Genomic DNA, 23,187 nt, shown 5'->3' with positions numbered 1-23,187 from the left:
TAAGGGGATGGGAATTACATGGATTCAGTTCTAATAATATCTATTTCTGTGGTACTGTAAAAGAGATCATAAACTCATTCTAAGTGTTAATGGTACACTTACATTTCACCAGTTATTTCTCTTGAATGTCTGCAACGTACGCATTTTACTGGTCCTTTAGTCTCTTCTCATTGGTTTTAAAGTGAAGAAGGAAACTTATAGATTGCGATAACAATCTGCCATCTCACATCTGCCATTTCTTTTCCCCCTCAAAATACATTGTAGAAAATCTTACTATAAGGGCCACTTAAGTTGGTCTCTGAATGGAAGTATAGGAGGACAAATATTTTCCCCAACCTAAATGAATGTCAACTGGTTCTTTTTTTTCTCATTTTGTTGTCATAATAAACAGAAATTCCACAAAGGCAATGACTGTGTGCTTTATATGCCCTGTCAAGATATAGCAAACACTGGGGATGTTAAGTAAATAGGTAATAAATAGGAATAAAACTCTCAAATAATAAAACCAACTATAATATAAAACAATCAATTGCTGCAAGTGATGTAGAGGCTGCACTTCAAACTATCAGGCATAAAGCATACATGTCCATAATCATGTGTCCAGAAATGTGAGTTATATTTAGTAATTGTAACTCTCAGTTAACTCATAAATATTCATTGAGTATTTTCTGTTGCTTCATAGCAACCTTATGATAATGTATCAATATTAAACTTATTTTAAAGTGAAATAAATGAGAATCAGGAGATTAAAGAATATGCACGAGTTTATATATTCAGCTAATACATGCAGACCTCGAGTTCTAACATGTTTTTCTGACTCCAAAGCCAGTAGTGTTTATTACAATGCTGTACAGACTTCTTCTCAATTTAGTACTAAGAGTTGGATGTTACTTTTCCCTGTGAAAGAAAGAGGAATCATACCACTTGGTTATGTAACAATGGTAAGGTATTCCTTACCCAGTTCGACACAGATAAGTATAATGGCCCAAGCATAAAGATGCAATTTAATGGACAGAAGCTATTACTCAAGAATCAGAAATGAAGCATGTCCTTTTGTTTGATTTCAGCTTTGTATTTTCACATTTGGGTAATGATATATTTAAGAGGGCATTTGCTAATGGTAAAAAATGTGTTCAGTATTGAAGGTAAAGAACTGCCCAAGGAGATTCAACATTAACAAAGAGGCAACTTTCTACTGCATGTCATAACATTAAATTTTATTTTTAAATTTGTTGTCTAGGACTTTTTCTGTAGATTATTCGAGAAAAGAGTAAAGTGGCTTTTTGTGAATTCTTCACAAAAAGTCTGAAAAATTTTAAGCTCTGTGTAAATGGTAGGCATTATGAACTATCACCACTACATGTTGAATAATTAATTCTATTGACACTTAAATGTTTCTGAGAATTTATGCTGTAACCAGGCTTAAAAAAATAATTTATACTTAAACTTTATCTTAGTATTCCTGTAGATCATGCTCTGTGTTACCAACCATTAGCTTGAAATTGTAGCTATAAACAGAAGAAATCTGAGAAAATGATATAAAAATAGTTACAATCTAGCCTCTTTAGACTATGATGCTGATTTTTATAAACCACGCTTCATTGAGATCAAACTAATGGCATTATGGTTCGGGGAAAAATATATCCTTGATCAGGATTTTTGTCATTAAATTTATATTTGTCATGTACTTCACAAAATTCCCTTTATATTTGAATGCTTAGCCTTTTTTATTATAGAATATTGCTTACACACAAAAGAATCTATTAGAATACTGCAGCATTCACAAAATCTCAATAGAAAAATAGGTACATTAAAATATTACAGAATTTTAAATAGAAGCAATTTAGTTAACTCTTATCCATTACAAAGATTCTAACATGAAGGGCTTAGTTTCTGAGAAGACATGCTCATATTGCCTAATATTTCCAAATTAACATCACTTCAGTTGGCCTACAAAATTCACATACCATGTGAACAGAGAAAGGGAAAAGGGAGGAGTATAAAAACAAGGAGAGAAGTGAGAGAGGTGTTTTTGCTTTCTTCCTAAATAGTCAACCTTTAATATATGCTTACTGAATGAATATATACATATATATATATTTTTTAACCAAATGGAAGTGCTGATACATTATTTTTTAAGTCTGAGCTATAGATTCATCATTATCTCTGATTCTTATTTAAAAACAAAAATTAATGAAAGAATTTTATAAACCTCTAAAGATATCTACTACTCTTCAAAAATTAAAGAAAATACAATCTTCAAATGCTTGCAAGTGAATTTTAAGAGATACTAGTTAAGTTCAAAATGTTAGGTATACTGTAATCTCTCAACAATTATTGGTTGTAACAATACATAGTTCAATATAAATCATTTGAAGCATGAATCATATCATATATTACATGAAACAGAAAAAATGTAATTATGATTAATGTCTCTTGAAAAACATCTTAGAAACTTCAGAGAAGACGACATAATAACTAATACACAATTTTTAAAACAAAATGAATATATAAAATAGGGATAACAACTAAAAATTCTGTAAAGTTATTAAATTTCATTTCTTAGTAAGTGATGAACTAAAACCTGTGAAGGATTGAACTATACAATGACCTCAATGCTATATTAAAAATGATTGATAGAAGGCAGTCGATAGAGATTGAGAAACGTGAAACTGCTTATTTTATATTCTTTATATTTTATTAGAAAAGACATGCACAGCAGTTGAATAATCAGTTTTTATTTTCTGTATGTACTATTTGAATTTCCCAAAACGATTTTCAAGAGTTAACCGTTTAAAACCGATCATGTATTTTATTATGCATCCTAAAGACTAAGAAGTAGGCAAGAATGATTCTAGTGAATAGCCTACTTACAGAAAATAACTAATATATTTTTACACTACAATGTTTAAAACCTATTTTGTGTTTATTGAAGAAGGATTTTTTTCATGCACATTATTCAAGACATTTTTGTGTCACAGTGTTATTTTCCTAGTGCTCTTGGAACAAATTACAACAAAATGGGTGGCTTACAACAGCAGAAATTTATTCTTTCACTGTGCTGGAGGCTGGAAGTCTGAAATCAAGGTGTTAACAGAGTTGGTTCCTACCTAAGATTCTGCAGGAGAATCTATTCCATGTTTCTCTCCTATCTTCTGATGGCTGCCAGTAATCTTTGGTGTCCTTTGGCTTGTAAATATTTCACTCCAGCCTCTGCCTCCGTCTTCATGTGGTGTTCTACTGTGTCTCTGTCACTCTTCTCTTCTCAGGACGCCAGACATGTTGGATTAAGGGCCTGCCCTGTTCAAATATGACCTCATCCTAACTACTTGCATCTGCAATGATGATATTTCCAAATAAAATCACATTCTGAGGTTCTGGAAAGGACATGAACTTTGTGGGGCACTCTTCAATTCAGTGCAGTCAGTTTCCATTTAACATTAAAGAAAAAATTTCATACTATACAGGATCCAAAAATAATTGACAAATCACTGTTGGATATTAAGAGTATGATATCTTATTTTCTAATCTCAGATGCGAATTTGGCTGTGGGAATCTTTCTCATTCATAAATATGACTTAAACAGAGAAACTTGTAAAATTTTTCAGGAAGGATTCAGGGGAATAACCTATATGCACTCATTTGTTTCTAATTTGAGCATATTCTCTAGCATATTTTCTAATTCTGATTTCACTGCAGAATTGTTAAGATTAGAATAAAGTCTGCAAAGTAAATGTGGTAAACAAACTTGGCAACAAAAGTTAAGTATTATAGAGGTAGATAAAGTAATCTGAGGTAAATTCAAGTATTAATTCTTATGTATTTCCCACACAGTTATTCTGATACCTACTCACTTGTATTCACCAACTTAGAGTTTGTAATAACTAAGATTAAGTTATTCTGATACCTACTCACTTGTATTCACCAACTTAGAGTTTGTAATAACTAAGATTAAGTTTCCCTGTATTTGAATAGTTTTCTGAGCAAATTAATAGTATAAATATGATTTCAAGGATAATTACTTAAGAAAACAGTCACATGGACCTTTGATCAGCATGTTCATGCATCCTTTGAGTATCTCTTAGTCAAGTTTTAGGTCATAATTCAAGCACCACATCGTCAGACATGGCTTTCTTCAGTAGATGAATTCTTCCTAGATGTTCTTACAATACCTGTACTGCTTCTTTGTAGCATTTACTACTGTGTCAATTTTATATTAATTTTTCTAATTATTTAACTACTATCACTCTCCTCCACTAAAATAAACTCCATTGGACAGGTACTGTGGGCTATGTGTATTTTACTGAACTTTGTTTTTCTGCCTAGTTCAGTACTTGCTGAATAACTGAATTAGTTAGAGGTTCATATTTACATATAAAATGTTGATATGTGAATTATGAATCCATCTCATCAATTTGTTAGAGTATACTCTACCTAGTGAATATCTCCTGAAAAAATATTTGATAATCAAAATTACCATCTTTAAGTAAAAATATTAAGGGTCCAATGATTTTTTAATACCTTGAACACATCAAGTACTTTTCTATTTCAGACAGACTTGGTTGAATTATTCTGAATATCTCAATTAAAATATGTACAATTCAAATGATTAGAGAGTTTATTATTTATCAAAGCATTCTGGGCTATTATTAAAATAAACACAGTTGACTTTAAGTTTTGTGAAACATTCTGTGAGGGTTGTTAGAGCAACTCCACATTTTTACTTTGCAATATATGAAAATATGGCATATATCACACTGAGAAATCCCTTTAAAATAATGAACACTATAATTTCAACAATGAAATTTATCAGTATGATGCATTTTTAAAATAATACTTGAAAATTTAAAATCTGTATAATACCTACATTTGAGGAAGTTATAATAGTAATTAATTATTCCCAAGTGGGGAAATTAAAATTAATTCTCTGGTCATTATTAATTATTTGATCCACTGAAAGTCAGTTGCAAACCTGAGCATCTAAATTCTGAATTTATGGCATGCAGATGTAATCTCTCTTTTGACAGCTTGAGTTTATGTATTTAGATAAATATACATAGTATGCGTTTAATTTCCTAGATAAAGGACTGTATTTCAAAAGTCAAATACAATGCTAAGATAAACACATTTTTTTTTGTTTTGAAATGCTGCCCTTCCTTGAGTTGAATTTTCTGTGTCATGCTAATATTTCCAACATTTTCTTTTTTAGGGAAAAAAATGCAAAATGCCCTCAATTTCCACACTTATATAGTATATATCTATATATATCCCAAACTTATATTAAGATGTTCAAGAATATCACATGAAAAATATGAAGAGGAACTGCAAGGGAAAACTTACAGGATCAGATGGTAACTTTTTCATAATTTGATAGCTGCTCTAAGCTTGGCTGAGCGCCCTCTGGGATTATCCTGTATATCCTGATCTTCTGGAGTAAGTACCTTCTTGTGTATCAATTTCCACATTAAAGGGGCCCTTCCTATTGAGACTCTTTCTTTGTTGTCATGACTTGATCCCAACTGCAATGTTTGTATCACCTTCTGTCTAACACTTAGGTTAAATCTTTCGGTAATGCTTATCCCAAGCAAGAATCTTTTGACAATACGATCCTCTAGTGAATGGAAGGAGAGAGCAACAAGGCGACCGCCTGGTCTCAGAAACTTCTGAGCTGTCTTCAATCCTGTGTAAAGTTCATTGAGTTCATTGTTTACAAATATTCGAAAAGCTTGGAAAGCTTTGGTAGCAATATGGGAAGATCGTTGCAGTGCGTCTTTTCGTGCGTAAGTAGCAGAGGGAGGAAATGCACCTATGAATAGATTATATAAAAACAGGAAAAGAGGACAAGTAACATTAATGTTTTTCCATTGTAAATCTACTAGCTTGTGTTGTGTGTGTATTTAAGGAAATAAATATTTCCTTGAATATCTAAGGAAAATAAATTTCCATAGAAAATTGTGGCATTTCAACTATACTTTCACCTTTTATTTCCAGGCATTGCAACAAGGATTAAAATTGTGTCAAAAACGGCTTTCATAACTCATATAAGGGTACCTGGAGTCAAACAAGAAGCAGAGAAAAAGTGGCCAACAAATATTTGAAGAAATAATATGGAAAACTTCCCAACTTAGTTGCAAAACAATAACTCATAGCTACAAGAAGTTCAATGAAAAAAAGAAAAGACAAATAGCAAAATGGCAGATAATAAATCCAAATATACCAATAATTACATTAGATATAAGTATACTAAGCACCCCAATAATAATGCAGAGATTATCTGACTGAAAAACAGCAATACTTGACTATACAGGCAGAACTTGGAGTTACTGTAGGTTTGCTTCCAGACACCACAATAAAGCACAAGTTGAAATGAGTCAAATGGACTTTTCTGGTTTCCCAGTGCATAAAAAAGTTATGCTTACACTATTTGTAGTTTATTAAGTATATAATAGCATTATACCTAAAAAAATGCACATATCTTAATTTAAAAAGACTTTATTGCTAAAAAATGCTAACTATAATCTGAGTTTTAGTGAGTCAAAATCTTGCTGGTGGAAGGTCTTGCCTCGCTTTTGAGAGCTGCTGACTAAGGTGGTGGCTGCTGAAGGTTGGGGTGGCTGTGGTAATTTCTTAAAATAAGAACAACAGTGAAGCTTGTCACACTGATAGGCTCTCCCTTTCACTAGAACACTAAGAGGCCGTTCATTGTAAGGTTAGTAACTGGCCTAATTTCAATACTGTGTGTCTTGGGGAATAAGGAGGTCCATGGAGCGGGAGAGAGACAGGAGAACAACTGGTGGTGGAGCAGTCAGAACACACACACCATTTACTGATTATGTTTCCCTTCTTAAATGGCTGAGGTTGGTGGGGTCCCAAAATAGTTATAATAATAACATCAAAGATCCCTGATCACAGGTCACCATAACAAATGTAGCAATAATGGAAAAGTCTGAAATATTGTGAAAATTACCATGTGACAGAGACAATGAAGAAAGCAAATACTGTTCTAAAAATGGTATCAGTGGACTTACTCAATGTAGTGTTGCTACCAACCTTCAATTTGTAAAAAACACATCTGTAAGGTTTAATAAAGGTAAGCACAATAGAATGAGATAAGCCTGTACATTGTCTACAGAAATGTATTTCAAATATTAAAATACAAATGACAGTAAAAGCAAGTAAAAGGTTGTGAAAAGACATACCATGTAGACAGTAAGAATAAAAATCTTGCAGAGACTATATTAATATTAGACAAAATAAACTTTGAAATAGGAGAATTATTCCAAAGAGGAACATTTCCTAATGAGAAAAAGATCAATATATCAGGAAGATACAACCATAAATGTACATATACCAAATACAGAGTTCTCAAAATTTAGATGTCACAGAGAAAGACACACATTTATATAGGCAATTGGTTCTTTACTAAGTTGTCAAGTTCCTTCAATGGAGAAAGAACAGATTTTCAATGGAAGTGAGTATCTATATAAATGAAGATCAACTTTAATACTTATTGCACACTATACCTGAAAATTAATTCAAAATAGATTATGTACCTAAAAATAAACACTAAAATCATAAAATATATAACTTACAAACTCTCTTATCCAGAATATATAAGATTTATAGCTCAATAACAAGAAGCCAAACAACACTTTTGAAAAAGTGGCAAAAAATTGAACAGATATTTCACAAAAGATATAAATAGCCAATAAACATATGTAAAGATGCTCAACATCATTATTAGTCACAGAAATGCAAATTAAAACCCACAATGAAATACTGCTACATACCCACTAGAACTGCTAAATCCTAGAAAGATACAAACTACAGAAAGTGACTCAAAAAGAAACAAATAATCTGAATATACCTATTATAAGGGAAGGGAATAAATTAGTAATCAAAATCAACCCACAAAGAAAATCCAGATCCAGATGGCTTCACTGCTGAATTTTGTCAGACACTCAAGGAATACTTTACAAATGCTTCTCAAAAAAAATTAAGAGTAGGGAATGCTTCTCACATTATTCTATGAGGCTAGTATTACCCCAAAACTAACACCAAAAGCATCATATGAAAATTAAAGACCAATATCTCTTATGAATATAGATATAAAGATACTCAAGAAAATCCTAGCAATCCAAATTCAGCAGCACATTAAAAGGATTATATACCATGATCAAGAGAATTAAATATGAGGAATCACACTTACAGATTTCATAATTTAATAAAAAGAAATGGTAACTGAGACAGAGTAGTGCTGATACACAGATCAATGACACAGATATCAGTGACATATGGAATATAATCGAAAACTCAGAAATAAACCCATTTATCAACGATCAACTGATTTTGACAAAAGTGCCAATATCTTTCAATGGGGAAAGAACAGTCTTTTGAACAAATGGTGCTGGGACAACTAGATAGCCACAAACAACAGAATGGAGCTGAACCCTTAAAATCATATACAAAAGTTAATTCAGAATGGATTAAGACCTAAATATAAGAGCAAAAACTAGAAATCTTAGCAGAAAACACAGGGATAAATCTTTATAACTTTGAATTTAGCAAAAGATTCTAAAAATAGATTTAATCAAAATCAAAAACTTGTCCTTCAAAAGATACCAACAATAAAGTGAAAAGACAGCTCAAGGAATGGGAGAAAAACCTGCAAATCATGTATCTGATAAGGGATTTGTATTGAGAATATGTAAAAGAAACAAGTTTCAAAATGATACATGTATGACACTATTTATATAACATTACCAAACCTGACCATCAAAACAGACACATCTCATTTAGTTTTGAAGAACAGAGATCAAAATGTTTAATTAGACTTACTATATTGGCATACAAATACAGTATGAAAGTATAAGGTTTGATGAATTTATATAGGAATTTTAATTTAATTTTTGATTTGATTCATTAAAAATTTTGACTTTTGTTTCTAGAGAATATTATCCCACAAAGAAGTAATCTTTCCAGTTCAGATTTCCTATGAAGATCAGATAGCATGACCAAAATCCTGGCACTTGAGTTTCCTTAGCATTCTTCTCACTGCAAAGTAAATTATACAAGGCTGATAACATAGTTCACATTTCAGTAATCTATAGATCATATAGTATATTAAGACCCATCTGATTAATCTTCTTAGGGAACTGAATCAGAGAAGGGGAAGAATAATATCTTATAGGTGATAGAGAGCTGAGAATCTAGCTGTTTAAAGTTAACCAAATCAGTGGTAGGATGTGGGGAAAGTTAGGATTCCTACGGCCAGGATCCTCACCTGAACCTGAACTACTTGATAATGAAACTAGCCTCCTGCTAGGCTACTGCTTCCACACCCATAGTCAATAACCTATTATTGACTAATTCACTATATAAAGAACTCTGCTCAGTGCTCTGGGTGGAGACAGACACAGAGGAGGATTACAGGCCTGAAGACTGTTGGATGCAGAAGTAGTTCTAGTGCTCGACCTACTGCCAGGAGAACAAGCTGGGTAATAAACCCTTTCACCCCAAGAACATTCCATTGTTGTTCCTTGGTCCCATTGATCCATAGTGAACTTGCCTGGGGTTGAAACCCATTGGCAAGATATAAGGGTTCACTCCTTCCCCTACAAAAGCTATTTTGCTGAAAGGCTAGGAAATGTTAGATACTAGGGAATTTACTTTCTAACAGTCAGGTCTCTCAGAAACAAAATGTTAAAGTCAAAGCTGAAGAAGGCAGTCAACTTCCATTTGCTCTTCATTTTTTCTATTTTCCAGAGAAAGAGTTTTGATTACTGGGAAATTGTTTCAATACATTCCAAGGATCTGAACAAACAAGCAACTCCTCATATTTTAGAGCTTCAAATTAAAGGTTGCTTTTGGAAGACTGTATTCCTGAAGAAGACGTTGCATGATTCAAACTTTGCATAATTTTACAACACTAATTTTCTCAAAGAAGAAATTTAATATAAAATACATTTTAATGTACATGTATTTTAATGTAAAACAGGAAGTAAACATTCATAGTGTAAATGGGTTAACAAATACTGGAGAATATTTTTGCTTTCATGCTTGTTAAACCTTTTCCTTAACATTACCTCCTATATTTAGTCGAAATCAAAAAGCATAGCTCAATATGGTAACTGCTTAGCTTTCCTGGCATTTTATCAGTTTTCAAAGATACATATTTGAGGATGTGGTTTTTAAGGTAGCACTGAATTAGCTGCACCTGGCTAATTGTTAACTAAATTGATGAAATAATAGAAAAGCAGAGAGCTTAATACTTTTTCATATTGTCATTGAATATATATTTTAAAACAAATGAAAATAGGGAAAGTTAAAATATGAAAATATCTGAAACCACCATAGAAATTCAGTATTGATAACATAAATGAGCTGTGGATAAAATGAGAGTTCCTGAGGCCAGGATTCTCACCTGGCCCTGGTTCACTGCATACCTGTGGGCAATACATGGCTATTGACTCTATATAAAGAGCTCCTCCCAGTGCTCTGGGAAGACATGGTGGCAGGGCTGCAAGGCTGCAGGAGAGCAGAGCAGAGGCTGGAGTGGCAGCAGCACCGAGGACACAGGCCCAGAGGACAGCTGTGCAGGATGACTGTTTGGGATGACTATGCAGAGAGGCCCAGAGGACAGCTGTGTGGGACAGCTGTGCAGACAGAGGGGCCCAGAGGCAGAGACTGGCTTGCTGCATGCAGACTCGCTCTGAGTGAATGGGATTTTAGTGACTGACCTGCCACCTGGAAATAAAGTTGGGTATAACCCTTTCACCCCAAGAACGTTTTGCTGTCAATTTCTTTGGTCACACTGAATCCATAGTGAGCTTGCCTGGGGTTGAAACCCATTGGCAAGACAATTGGCAAAAGTCGGCAGGGTTCATTGTTGACCAAGGAAAAAGACAGGCTGCCCTTATGGGAGGGGTGCTTCAGCGGGCTGCCCTGTGAATGGGGAAACTGGATTGTCCCCCAATGGGTATGTGGTCTGAGGTGGCTTGCTTCCTGGAGGACTGGGCCACACCCCAGGACTGGAGGCAAGTGGAGGTGACACCTGAGGCAGTAGGGGTGGCCCTTGGTATAGTAAGCAGATCCTTTGAGAAGCAGAGTGCCCATGAGGCAGTGGGGACACTGGGTTGGCTGCTTCTCACAGTATTAAAAAGGTCTACAGAGGAGACCCAAGAAATGGCAGCATGAGAATGCAAGCTGCAAACTTCTGTGGATTCTCTGAGGAAGGAGATGGCATTGATGTGGGAGGAGGCAACACAAGAGCGCTGGCAGCAAGGTGCCATTGGAGATGAGATGGCAGTGCTGCCAGGTGTTCTGAAGGAGGAAGAGGCCATCAAGGAAAAAGAGGAACTCCTGAGGGAAGTACAGGGGGAGGTGGCACAAGAACGTCAGCTGTGAAGCATTGAGCTGAAGGTAAGAGACCTTCTGAAGACTGAGCTGGCATTGTTGCGAGGTACTGTAGCAGAGGAGGCACTTGGGGGAATGGAAAGAAAGGTGCCATCAGCACCAGAAATGGACAAGCTGGGGAAGGATGAAGGGGTGGTGCCTGAGGCACTGGTGCCTCCTGTATTGAAAGCATGCCCAGTAGTTGTAAAGAAAATAAAGACCCAGCAGCTGAAAGTTCCCCAAGGAGAGGAGCAGCCCCCTCCCGAGGTCATGGAGCATTCCATGGTCTGCCCCTATACTCAGGCTGAGCAGGTGGCTGTGGGACTTAGGGGTGGATGGAATTGTTCTGTCGGGATCAGGGATAGGAAAGCTGTCTTCCCTAACAGGGTAGCCCACCTTGAGGCAGCGATTTCAAAATGCGAGGTGACACGTACAGTAGCTGAAGCAACAAGAACCTGGAAAGAAATAAGACCTGTTACTCACAGGAGGAATTTGAGGGGCCCCGTGAGGGTTACAAGGACCCAGATGTGGGTTGATTTGATACAGGCAGGAGTAGATGGAAGAAAATTAGACGGGAAGCCAAACAGGATCTTACTGGGTCTATGGCAACAACTGAAACCAGAGCAGCAGTTCAAGACCAAAGAGGCAGAGGTCAGACACAGAGCCACGAGTCCGGCCTGTGTGTCTGCAAGACTTTTTGCTGGAGAGGCTGGAGAACAATGTTCGAGCTTCCATGCACAGGGACCATTGCAGAGGAACAAGGGCACATAGATTGAGAGGAGAGAATCCTGGAGGGGTGGAGTATGGATAAAATGAGAGTTCCCTTGGCCAGGATTCTCACCTGGCCCTGGTTGACTAGGTCACTGCACACCTGTGGGCAATACATGGCTGTTGACTCTATATAAAGAGCTCCGCCCAGTGCTCTGGGTGACACGGTGGCACAGCTGCAAGGCTGCAGGAGAGCAGAGCAGAGGCTGGAGTGGTGGCAGTGCTGAGGACAGAGTCCCAGAGGACAGCTGTGCAGGAGGACTATGCAGACAGGCCCGGAGGACAGCTGTGTGGGATGGCTGTGCAGACAGAGGGGCCCGGAGGTTGGCTTGTGAGGACAGAGGGGCCCAGAGGACGGCTGTGCAGACAGAGGTAGAGACCAGCTTGCTGCATGCAGACTCGCTCTGAGTGAATGGGATTTTAGTGACTGATCTGCCACCTGGAAATAAAGTTGAGTATAACCCTTTCACCTTAAGGACGTTTTGCTGTCAATTTCTTTGGTCACATTGAATCCATAGTGAACTTGCCCGGGACTGAAACCCATTGGCAAGACATGAGCACTGACATGACAAAGTCTGGTAGGCATTTCTGTTTACCAGCTAAAACAGCATTTCTTGTGGCAGAATATAGTTTATAATTCATTCAACCAGATAGCTGTGAAATTATAAGATCCCTAACTAATCTCTTAATTGAAGAAGTCTCTCTTATTCAGAGTATTCACATAAAATGAGACTTCAATATTTCATATTACTCAACTTCAAATACATATAATTCGTACTCACAGTATCCACATTATAATAATTCCACAAGCTGACAAATTAACACCTTGGTGCTCACACAAGCTTTTCTTTCTAAGGTCTAATTAGGTCTTGACAATGTCACGTGATGGAGAAAAAAATAAGAGCTTTCATTTATATTTAGGAATGGATGGTCTTTGAGATAACAGAGTAACTCCAATTCATGAAGCTTTTCTTCTGGGTCTTTCTTACTTTTATTTAGGGAATTCTAATGTTAACTATATCTAATGGGTTTCTCTGGGAAGGATTTCTAGGTTTGGTCCTGTCAACCTCCTGAAGTCCCATCTTTAGGGACCAGGAAATGACAAGGGACTGTAATGCGCAACGTGTTTTGTGGAGCTTTTTGGTGCTGCTCTGAGGATCAAAGGCACATATCCTCCCTTATTTTAGATAGGCTTGATTTCCAGAGCTACTCTCATACTTTTGTGTCTTGAATTTATAGGAAGAAAGGCTGACAATGCAGATTGTGTAAAATGAAATAAAAAGAAACAAAAGAATATAAAACAATACAGTAAGGAAAATTACAGTAGTAAAAACAAAACTGCAAAGGTACAGACAAGAAAAAAGACAATCCTACTATGAAGAATTAAGCAAGGTTCTGAATTAGAACATTTAAGATCAGTAAATGCCCTGTGCCTATGAGGTAGCAAAAACAGGTTTCCTTGTGAAAGTCACTGGTCAGAAAGCAAGGGAGAGAATTCTCTTACATATGCCCAGAGTACGTAGGAACATCTGCCTACAAGTCATCAGTAAAAAAAAAAAAAATTTTAAACCACACCAGATCCAATGCCTAACCATGGGCTGGACTCTTGAATTAAGCCACAGGAAGAAAAATATTAATGAGAGCTGGTACCTGCCCCTCAGGAGCTCACTGTTTCGCAATACTTCTTCACCTCTTATCTCCCATATCCTGTTATCAGAAATAGAACCTGGTCTCTCTGCTTTTCCATTTTCTGAGTTTAATCACTGAGGCTCGTACAGCTAATTCATTTGATTAAAGCATATGGTAGGTAAGACAGAAAATATGAACTCAATCACAGTTTGGATTATTTAGTTTGGTACTGAGAGATAGTCTCCTTTTTGGGGTTTCTAGACCATCAGTGGACTTTATTAACACGGGCCAATGTATATTAGTGGTAAGTGGGAAGAGGTGTGCTTATTCCCTAGTGTAGCACTTCCCATGCCCCACTGTAATTACTACTAGTTTACTTAACTGTCTCACTCAGTTGAGTCTGATCTCCTTTTGAACAGGAACTATTTTGTGTTTACTCTTTATATCCCTTGCATTTAAGAGAGAAGCTTATGATTCTTAACCCTGAATGAACACCAGAGTCACCTGTGGAGTCTTTGAAAAAATAAAGATGCCTGGCACCAGCCCAGACCTACTGAATCTGTTTCAGGGGTTTATTACACTGGAATCACTACTTTTAAAAAGCTTTGTAGAGGATTTTGACTTGCAGCCAAGATTAAAAACTACTATAGTAAAACCTCAGTAAATGTTTGTTGAAAAAATAATGAATAGATAATAAATGAAAAAAGATAAATGGATAAATGAATAAAAATCAAGGACTATTACTACAAAGTGTTTCATTCACATCATTGGATGGATATATAAAAAGTAGAGTATTCAGGCGGATCAATGAATGACTAAATGAACAGCATACTTTTAGTCACTTTAAGCTTAAAAACAATATAAACAGAATTTTAAAATAATGTCATGAAATAGGCCCTGTCCTATATCCTATTATTTAGGCAAATATGATTGTGGGTACCAAATTATGATTTTAATAGAGCAACTGAACTCTCAAATTTTCTAGCAATTTCACTGTCTCAAAGTAAGTATTTGCATATATTTAATGATACCTGATACTGAATAGGAAGGTCCTTAATGAATCAATCATTTGCACATGTAACAGAACACCTGCAAATAATTTTAACCTCAGGAAAAAAAGCTTGCATGCTTTTATCTGAAATGAGCAAATGTGCAAGGTGAACTTTTCACATATGCCTTATACAGAATAAGACATGGAATGTAATGGTAAGATTTGGAAGTTTGTATTTAAAAAAAAATCAAGATCTTCCATAATTTAAATTTAAGTTTTTTCCCCCTAAAGATTAATGTACAATATTTTTGATATTTTATGTAAGTTTTATTTCACTTAACACCTATGAAATCCTGAACAAGTTTTCTCAGTTCAAAATAGCAGTTTTCCTTCTAATATTTTAAAATAGCAAAATTATGTCAGTAAAATTGACTATAAGACAAAATTAAAGTCTAATATACATTTAATAGCAAGATGTTTTCAAGTTAAGTACACTTTTAACAATGTACATTTAAAAGTAAATATACATTAAATCCACTTTGGGATAACAGATTCTAATTTCAGTACAATTTTGAGGCATTATTTGTTACTTTCAGATTTAAAAAAAAAATCTCTCTCACAGTAGTGTTGGGAAAATTAATGACATAAGAGATTGATGCTAGCTGTTCAAGAAAATTGTTAAAGAGTTACACCTAATTAGAGGCACTCCATTCTCAAATTCCAGGTCAGGTCTGTTGTTGTAGGGATATTTTAAGTTCCTGACAGTTAAATATCCTCACTCTCTTCTTTCTCTCATATCAGCAAATTCTGACAGCTCTATATCTAGAACATATCCAGAATTTCACCACTTCTCACCGTTTTCACTGCTGACATCATAGTCCAAGTCACTTTTCCACACAAACACCAGATGAATCTTTTTCATATAAAAATTAGATCATGCCATTCTACTGTTCAACACCTCTAGTGTCTATTACATGAAATGGAAACTAGTTATCACTATGCCCAAATGTCTCCATGTTAGATGCAACCTCTGCTTCCAACAACCCTCATTTCTTGGACCTCGTCTTCTAACCTAGAGCTCTGTATTGTTAACTGAACTATGGCATAGCCCTTCCTGGGTCTTTTGACTTGTACCTAGAATGTCTGCCTTCCCATACCTGGATGGCTTACGTTCTACTTCATTCAGGTCTTTTCTCAAACATCACAGAATTAGAATCATAGTCTCTGATTACTCTTAAGAAAAACAGCAACCTGTCAGTAGAGTCGACTTGTATTATTAATTTTTTCATAATACCTTTCAAAGGACAACTATTTGTTCACTATCTGTCTTTCTCCACTGTAATATACATTCAGTGAAAGTAGAAACTGTTTACTGCTATAAATTTGCAGTAAAGTGTTGTGCAAGAACTGTTGGTCGATAAAGTTATAAACCTAGTCATTGTTAAAGAAACAGAAAAGCAAAAAGAAATGTATCAGTTGTATATGAAGGAAAACGTTAATGTCACTCCTTAAATCCACCCCAAGAGGCAACCAAAGAGGTATATTTTCTAACTTTTTTCTTGACAGACATATGACATTTTGTATATAAAGTATGCAAAAATACATTTGTAAGAAGGGGATGAGCTGCACAATGATCTGTAACTTGCTTTGTTTACTTGCCTTATTTAAAAAAATAGTTTCAGTTGTATAAATGCATTATGATTCATTTTGATTATTCATTTAATAAATGATTGTAGTGTCAAGCAGAGTACCAACTAACTGGGAATAGAATGGTAATTAAGACAGAGGCAGTCTCTACTCTGGTGGAGCTCATTACCACCACAGCAGGAATAGGATGTTTTCTATTTTTGCTATCACAAAAAATGGAGTAAACATGTGAACTGCACATTTTAAATTTCTACATGGCAGAAAAACTCTACAGTGTAAAAAGACAGTCACAATCTGGGAAAAAATATTTGTAACTGAATGTGAACCATGGTAGTATGTTTATAGAGTCAGAGTTGCTACATCAAAGGCTATTTATGCCCCTTTACATTTAGATCAATATTTCTAAATTTACTTTCTCAACAGGTTGTTTTCCATCAATAGTACATCAGTGAGTCCATCTCCCCACATCCTCACTAGTACTAGAAACTATCACTCTTTTTAACCTGACTAGTCTAATAGGCAAATGATAGCTTTCAGTTGTCTTAATTTGCATTTCTTTAGCAATTAGCAGAACTGGACATCTTTTCAAATCTAATGGCCATTTTATTTCAGCTATGAATTGTTTGAACAAGCCCTTTGTCCATGTTCTTATTGTAATGCTTTTTAAAAAAAAACAAATATTGATTTGGAAGAGCTATTTATAAAATAAAGGTATAAACCCTTTGTCTCCCATAAATAGCTGCAAACATATTTTTCCTGGATTGTGACTGTCTTTTCACTTTGTAGAATTTTCTTACATACAGAATTTAAATTTTCTATATAGATTTTTTTCATGTTTTTTAGTTTAGATGCTATTAAGTTTAGGAAGGCTTTCTCTACTCCAAGATTATAGACTATCAACTCTATTTTTCTGATATATTTCTGATGCTATTGCTTACATTTAAATATTTAATCCACAGGAAATTTATTTTTTATGGAATGAAAAAACACAGGAATTTATGGTATGAGGTAGGGTTTTAACTTCCTCTCTTAAAACTACATAGCTACTTGTATTATTAAACATATATTCTTTCCCTACTCATTTGAAGTACCACTTTGATCATATGCTGTTTTTATTTACACATTGATCTGATTCTGGATTCTCCATTATGTTCCACTGGTGTACTTCTCTATTTTTCTGCCAATACCAGATTATTACTGCATTTGTTCCCAGTATGTTTTGCTATCAGGTGGGGCAAGCACTCTGCCCCCTGCCATTATCCTTCCTTCCAAATTGTTCTTGGATATTCTCATGCATTTATTGTTCTAAACTAAATTTAGAAACAATAAAATATATAATAATAAATATTTTTATTTGGATTACAGTGAATTTATAAACTGGTTTGCATAAAACTTAGATTATTGTAATATAAAACAATCTATAAAGGGAACACAGTATTTCCATTAATATTTTACATGCCCTTCATTAAAGTTTAATATTGTCTTTACCTTGGGCATAGTCAGGCTATCTGTAAGTACTGTGTTTACATATATATTTTAGTCATCCCTATGGAAAAGCATAAGAAATGATAACACTTATATTAAGGCAATATGAGTAATAGAAATGTTGCTAAACTTACTTTAAGGAAGGAGAAACTAGGTTCAATAATAAAATCATTTACTTTTCTATGGCTGTTTGATGTGGGACAGTAAACACTTAATTTCTGAATCTTCGCTAGAAGATAAGGTAATAATACTTCTCACAGGATTATGCTGAAGATCAAACAAAGAAAATATTCAGGAACACCTAGCACATACTTAGTATAATATAGTCACTGTATGAATGTCATTCACACATTTATTTATTTACTATTCTCAGTTGTAAAATGGAATAGGTGAGGAGAGGATATATGTTAATATGAAGGTTCTGACAAACAAATTCTACTTTCATCCTGGACTACTGGGTGAGTAGGTGAGAATAGAGTGCTGTTGAAAACTTCTGAAGCATCTGAGTAATGCTTAATTGATATAAGCCTTGAACTATAAAAGACCACAGTGTCCAAAGTAAAGTATAAAATTTTCCTTATGTACAAATTAATGGCACTTCCACATTTACACAGTAGTTTTAGGCCTTAAAAGTATGAAGATTTAGCATCGCACACAGGAAAGAGATATCATTAAAATTTTTTCTTTAGTTTGTTCCTGGCAATTTAATAACCTATGCTAAACTGTATAAATCATAATTTTCCAGGTTCCAATTAACCTACTTTCCAGGTTGGATTACGTTCACCTGGCCAGGAGATCATTTTCCATAATTATTCTTGCCACCTAAGTGTACAACGTGTATTCTCACATTCTAAGGACACAACTTTTTTTTCTCTATTCTTTTCTTATTCCTTTGCTCTGGTGTTCATGGAGCAACTTTCTGCACAGGTTATCTTTTTTATGCATTTCTTCCACAAAGGTAAAACATCTTTGTGAGTCATTTAAAACCATGTCCTTTGTCTTCATAGCTCCAAAAAACCCAGTTTATTTAGTTCATTTATTAGCTGAATGGAATCTGAAAGCATTAGAAATTGTTTAGATTAAAACTGGCATCAGCAATATTTGGAAAATTTCTAAGTACATCATTCATTCATTTGGCCAATATGTGTGAATATACTAAACAATGGGGATTAAAACATTTATGGCATTGTGGATCTCCAAAAAAAAGTGAAGCATGCTGCAGTTCTCAAACTTACTTGGCAACAGACATTGATGTTTGGTTGGGGGTGAAAGGTGCTATATAGTTCACAAGGGTTTTGTTCCCAGAACAGAGGCATTTGTTCAAGAAATTCAAACCCTATGGGGAGAATGACATGTAAATATTTGGAAGAGGGGTATAAAGAAGGCTTGTACACACCATTAAGGAAACAAAAGAACCTGGACCCCTGTATAGAGAGCATTTTCCAAATTACTGTTCTGAGGATAGGCATCTTCCACCCACCAAACATCAATGTGTCTACTGTCAAGTTTGAGAACTGCAGCACACTACACTCCTCTTTTGGAGATCCACAAGGCCATTAGCTTTGTGGTAAAGCTCTGAAGGTCACTGTTCAACTTCGTTTACCTAGTATTATTTCCAAACCTTTCAAAACAGAAACTTTTACTTTTTAATAAATAATAAACTTAGTGTTCTGGGTAACACACTTGGGAAATACTGAAAGTAGATTTTATGTTATCACTTTCCACCTATCTTAATTATGTCAGTAAATCCCTATATAGTTTTGGGAGGTAGAAAGTAGATATCTCTATTTTCACTTAAAGGTAAAAAACTGAGGGATTAAAATGTCTCTTCCCAAGTTCACAGAAGTCAAATAGAAGCTCAGGTCTTTTTAACATGAGTCCATCTCTTCCTCCATTTTTTTGTAAAACAGACTGAACCTAACTTCCCCAGAGGAAAGGCACAGTATTTCTTCTTAGTTCATCTGAGAAACACACTCTAGGAAGGCCAGATCAGCATTAGATCATTGTTGGTTTATTCCCTTCTTAAACAAAAACAAAAACTTATTTTATTATACAGGTTTGTAATTTTCGGTTTCTCAAGGATGCTTTTGAATTTCTTTGTCTGTAAGTGTGCCTGAAACAAGGCAACAATTTTAAGATGGTATGTTCACCAAATGATCTCTCTTTTTTTCCTGATTAGAATTTAAAGAAGTTAAGATGAAATCACATGGTTTAGAGTGATTTCCAGAAGCTCTGATTCCATATCTGGTGTTCTATATAACAATCTCATTTCCTGGGGGAAAATTAGTGTGGAATCTTTAAGCATGAATAGCCTTTTACTGAGAGATGTTGTAATGGAACCCAAATCACTCTGCATCAAGTTGCAAGAGTTTGGCTTTGTCTCCACATTTCCCTTGGGGAGATGTGCATTGTCAGGACTAAAGACTGCGCATCTGGTGAAGGCAGCAACTGCCCTGGTCTCTTACCCTGGGAACGGTAATGAATACCTTTGGCTTTTGTCCTTTTTGTTCTATTGAGAATAATGTATTGTTAGCTCGGGTTATTAGATGGTGCATTTGTCTTTTTCATCAGCTTTCTCGATAGTGGTTTTAAAAAAGAAACAGTTGCTACTGCTGCCATTATCAAAAAACTTTGGGTAGGTACTGATTATGTGTTTTTGACTAAGAATCTAGGCTCATCCAATGCAGGACAACATACTGGGCATTTTCTGATAAACTTGGTAGAAAGGGAGTCCTTTACAGTTGTTCTTAATGTTCTAAAAATGAGTGTTCAATATGCTGCATCTGAGCAAAGTGAGGGGACTATCTTGTGTACAATTAGAAATAAAGGGCTCAGATGGCTAAAATCTTGGGAAATTATAGCCAGCTACTTTTACTTTATCTTTAACAAATCTTGAGAGATGTTAAATGAGAAGACTGGTTTTCCAAATATCTGTTATTATTTCCTGTAAATACACAATTTTAGCAATGGCAGGGCAGTGCTCCTTGCTCTCATTCTCAGTCTAGAATGTCCTTCCCTCCCTTCTTACAGTTTATGTCTACTTGTCCTTAATAGTCACCAAGGTGTCATCTTCTCCAGAAAGTTTTTGCAATGACCTTTTTATACATATTTCATCAAACTATTTACTACTCTGCATTATTTATCTATTAACATCAACTAGGCTATAAAAGGTCCAAAACCTTTTCTCATTTTCCTTTATGTCCCCAGTCCCAGGTCTGGTGCACAGTAGGTGGCAAAAAGGAAAATCCACCAAATAAGAGATATTCTTCCAGTCCCAGACAAAGGTCAAGGTGTCTCATCAATGGTATTCTGAATGAGGAAATACATGAACTCCCTGAAATCTTTGTAAGATTTTGTGTGTATGTAGAGTTTTATTTGGAGACATTCTAGAGCTTCTGTCAAATTCTTAAATGCATCAGGGACCCCAAAATAGTTGAATTTCTGGTAACAACAGAGTTTGCTTAGTTTTCAGCTAACAACTTACCAACTTCAATAATACCACCAAAAAAGCCTCTGTATTCATTTAGTTTAGTTTTGTTGTATTTTTCTTTAACTCCAGGAATATCACCACTTATCATCATCAGAAGCACTGATTGTAAACCCCCTTCATGAATGACAGCAGAAGTCAGAAGCGTTATCAGTGAATATTCAGTTTTCATTTGACTCACAAGGGATTTCATATTACAAGTAAGAAAAAACCTTGCTTAGTAACAGTCTGCACTACATATAATAATAGAACATAATTTGTATGGAGAAGTGGTAAGATAGATTTCATTCATAAAAAACACCATGCTTCTGGCTAGATAAATGGCTTGGAGTCCTAGAGAGAAATTATCATTTTTAGCTCTGGGATACCCCATACTACTTACACTTTTTAAAATTTAATACGTTCACATGTTCAAATGTATTGAGATTTTTAAGCTTGTGAATGAAATTAGCAACGTGCTGTGGCTGTCAGCATGATGCATTGCAATTCCCTCTGAGTGGTAGGTTTTAAAAAATCAATTCAGCTCTTGCACCTGTTTGTTGGCATGCATCTGTTGAATTTCTATCACACTTAATAAGTCTCTGTGACGCAACTCACGTCCTTTTGCCTGAACTTTTTTAATATAGTGTTAAATTCTCACCCATCTGAAATTCAAGTAATATTACAAATTTCAAACTGTTAATTAAAATCTGTGAACTTGAATGGTTCTGGATAAAACTGGCTTTACTCAGTGAGGTTCTTTTTAAACTTCTTCAGTCTCCTCTAATCCCCAACTCCTACCAGGTTAAGTCTGATGACAACATGATCTCACTATGGGTGGTTGAGGCTTACAAATCTTCATACAATAAGGAAAAAAAATCAAGTTACAGGCTGGAGCAAAAAGGTAATGAGGAACTTTGCCTGCTGAGATGAAAAAGAAATATGGCTCAGAATTAAAGGAAAGGATTGATTTTTTTCATACATTATTTTTCAATAAAACAAATTCTATATTATCTTTGTCTTAAAATGCTTCATAGAGAAGGGATAGGTCTAACTGAATCATGATTTCTATTACCTATTTAGGCGGTCAACATTAAATTTAATTATCAAATCTTTAAGGAGGGACTGAGACCTATTTGCCAGATGCTGTGAACAGAGAACAGAAGTCTAAGCAGGAGGTTCTAGCATATTTAAGACCTGTAAGATACTTTAGTTTATAGAGCATGCAGTGCTGCTCTGTGAGTTGGGCGATTATACTTCCCAGATTTGGGAGATGGTAACAGGAAAAGGTTTTTAACATTGCTCCTCTTTTTGTTGTGAGGTCACTGCATTCTCATATTTAATCTTTGTGCTCTCAGGTAAAGTTGTCTACCTTCCTGTAGCATACTTAACCTGCAATGAATGCTTCTCAACTATATTACAATGGTCTTTAAAAAATATTTATCTTCCCCACTAAAATATAAGCTTCCAGAAGGCAGGGATTGCATGCTATCATCATTTTTCTTCTAACAGGCTTGTTGAAAGACTGATAGTCCATCTGACTGAATATAAGAAAATATCAATTTCTTCCAATACAATATGGATTTTAATTAAACTGTAGATCATAAATATCTTTTTTCCTACTATATTCAAATCCAATACTGAACTTCCTCCTCCCATGTTTTATTTTTCTGCCTACATTATCCTACTAAATTGGTCTAGTAGCAGTGGTTTAAATAATGTCCAGCAAAGGCTTTTGGTTTCTAAAAGATATATATCCATTTTGAGAAACAACGTTTCTAGGAATAAAGGGATATATGTGCCATTA

General features: G+C 35.1%; 1 protein-coding gene across 3 annotated transcripts in view; it reads right to left on the bottom strand.

Annotated features, from left to right (window-relative positions):
• METTL15 (methyltransferase 15, mitochondrial 12S rRNA N4-cytidine) overlaps window positions 1-23,187 on the bottom strand; it is a 209,103-nt gene that overhangs the window by 17,078 nt on the left and 168,838 nt on the right. Inside the window, exon 6 of one of the 3 annotated variants that reach the window (XM_036879062.2) lies at window positions 1,333-5,806. The exons of 1 other annotated variant lie outside the window; for it this stretch is intronic. In XM_036879062.2, the coding sequence (XP_036734957.1) occupies window positions 5,361-5,806 (446 nt within the window). In that variant the 3' untranslated portion in view covers window positions 1,333-5,360. Of the gene's footprint in view, window positions 1-1,332; window positions 5,807-23,187 lie in introns of those variants that run through there. One more of the 3 variants, XM_036879064.2, reaches the window with a different exon arrangement.

The sequence above is a fragment of the Manis pentadactyla genome, chromosome 9 (genome assembly GCF_030020395.1).
Source record: "Manis pentadactyla isolate mManPen7 chromosome 9, mManPen7.hap1, whole genome shotgun sequence".
Lineage (NCBI taxonomy): Eukaryota > Metazoa > Chordata > Mammalia > Pholidota > Manidae > Manis > Manis pentadactyla.
The sequence above is the reverse complement of the archived record's forward strand: the minus strand, read 5'-3'. Positions and strand labels throughout refer to the sequence as shown.